This window comes from Penaeus monodon, chromosome 25, assembly GCF_015228065.2.
Source record: "Penaeus monodon isolate SGIC_2016 chromosome 25, NSTDA_Pmon_1, whole genome shotgun sequence".
Taxonomy (NCBI): domain Eukaryota; kingdom Metazoa; phylum Arthropoda; class Malacostraca; order Decapoda; family Penaeidae; genus Penaeus; species Penaeus monodon.
In genome coordinates, this window is record NC_051410.1 from 41265878 (window position 1) to 41266391 (window position 514).

Sequence of the window (514 nt, forward strand, 5' to 3'; positions counted from 1 at the left end):
TTGTGCATGTTATTTATACAGCATCTCATCTCACCTATAGCCATTATACTCAATGGGTTTCCAATGATAAACATTCGTCTTCATTTTCTTGATAACTTTTGATTTTCGGGATTCTAGCAACCTGCCTTGAAGCTCTTCACCAATATCCGGTGATAATGGATCTACCATTTCTGAAAATTTTAGAAGTGGTATAAGGAAAAACAAAGAATATTTGACATACAAAAAAGAGCAAGAAATATTTCATGCAACACATCTTCCTGCACATATGAATGCATTTTACATAAAGCTGAAACAACCTTTGAGAATGAAACTAAATCAACAAAACACAAAAACCCTTTAAAAGAATTTTTGAACTAGGATCTACACTACCTACTCATGCTTGAATACTGATAGTGAGATTTTACAAGCAATCCCAGTGAGCAATGGAATGGCTCAGAAATACAAACACTGTGCCTGGTTACTGAGGCTTTTCTATTTGGAAGATGGAAGACCATATCTTATACTGAAGTGTAAC

At 34.4% G+C, this 514-nt stretch overlaps 1 protein-coding gene across 1 annotated transcript in view; it reads right to left on the minus strand.

Moving 5' to 3' along the window:
• The window catches only part of LOC119589279 (methyltransferase-like protein 17, mitochondrial), a gene marked incomplete in the record, with an annotated part of 19325 nt that overhangs the window by 7916 nt on the left and 10895 nt on the right, over positions 1-514 (minus strand). Inside the window, 1 exon segment of the mRNA XM_037937898.1 lies at positions 35-170. Within this exon segment, the coding sequence (XP_037793826.1) occupies positions 35-170 (136 nt within the window).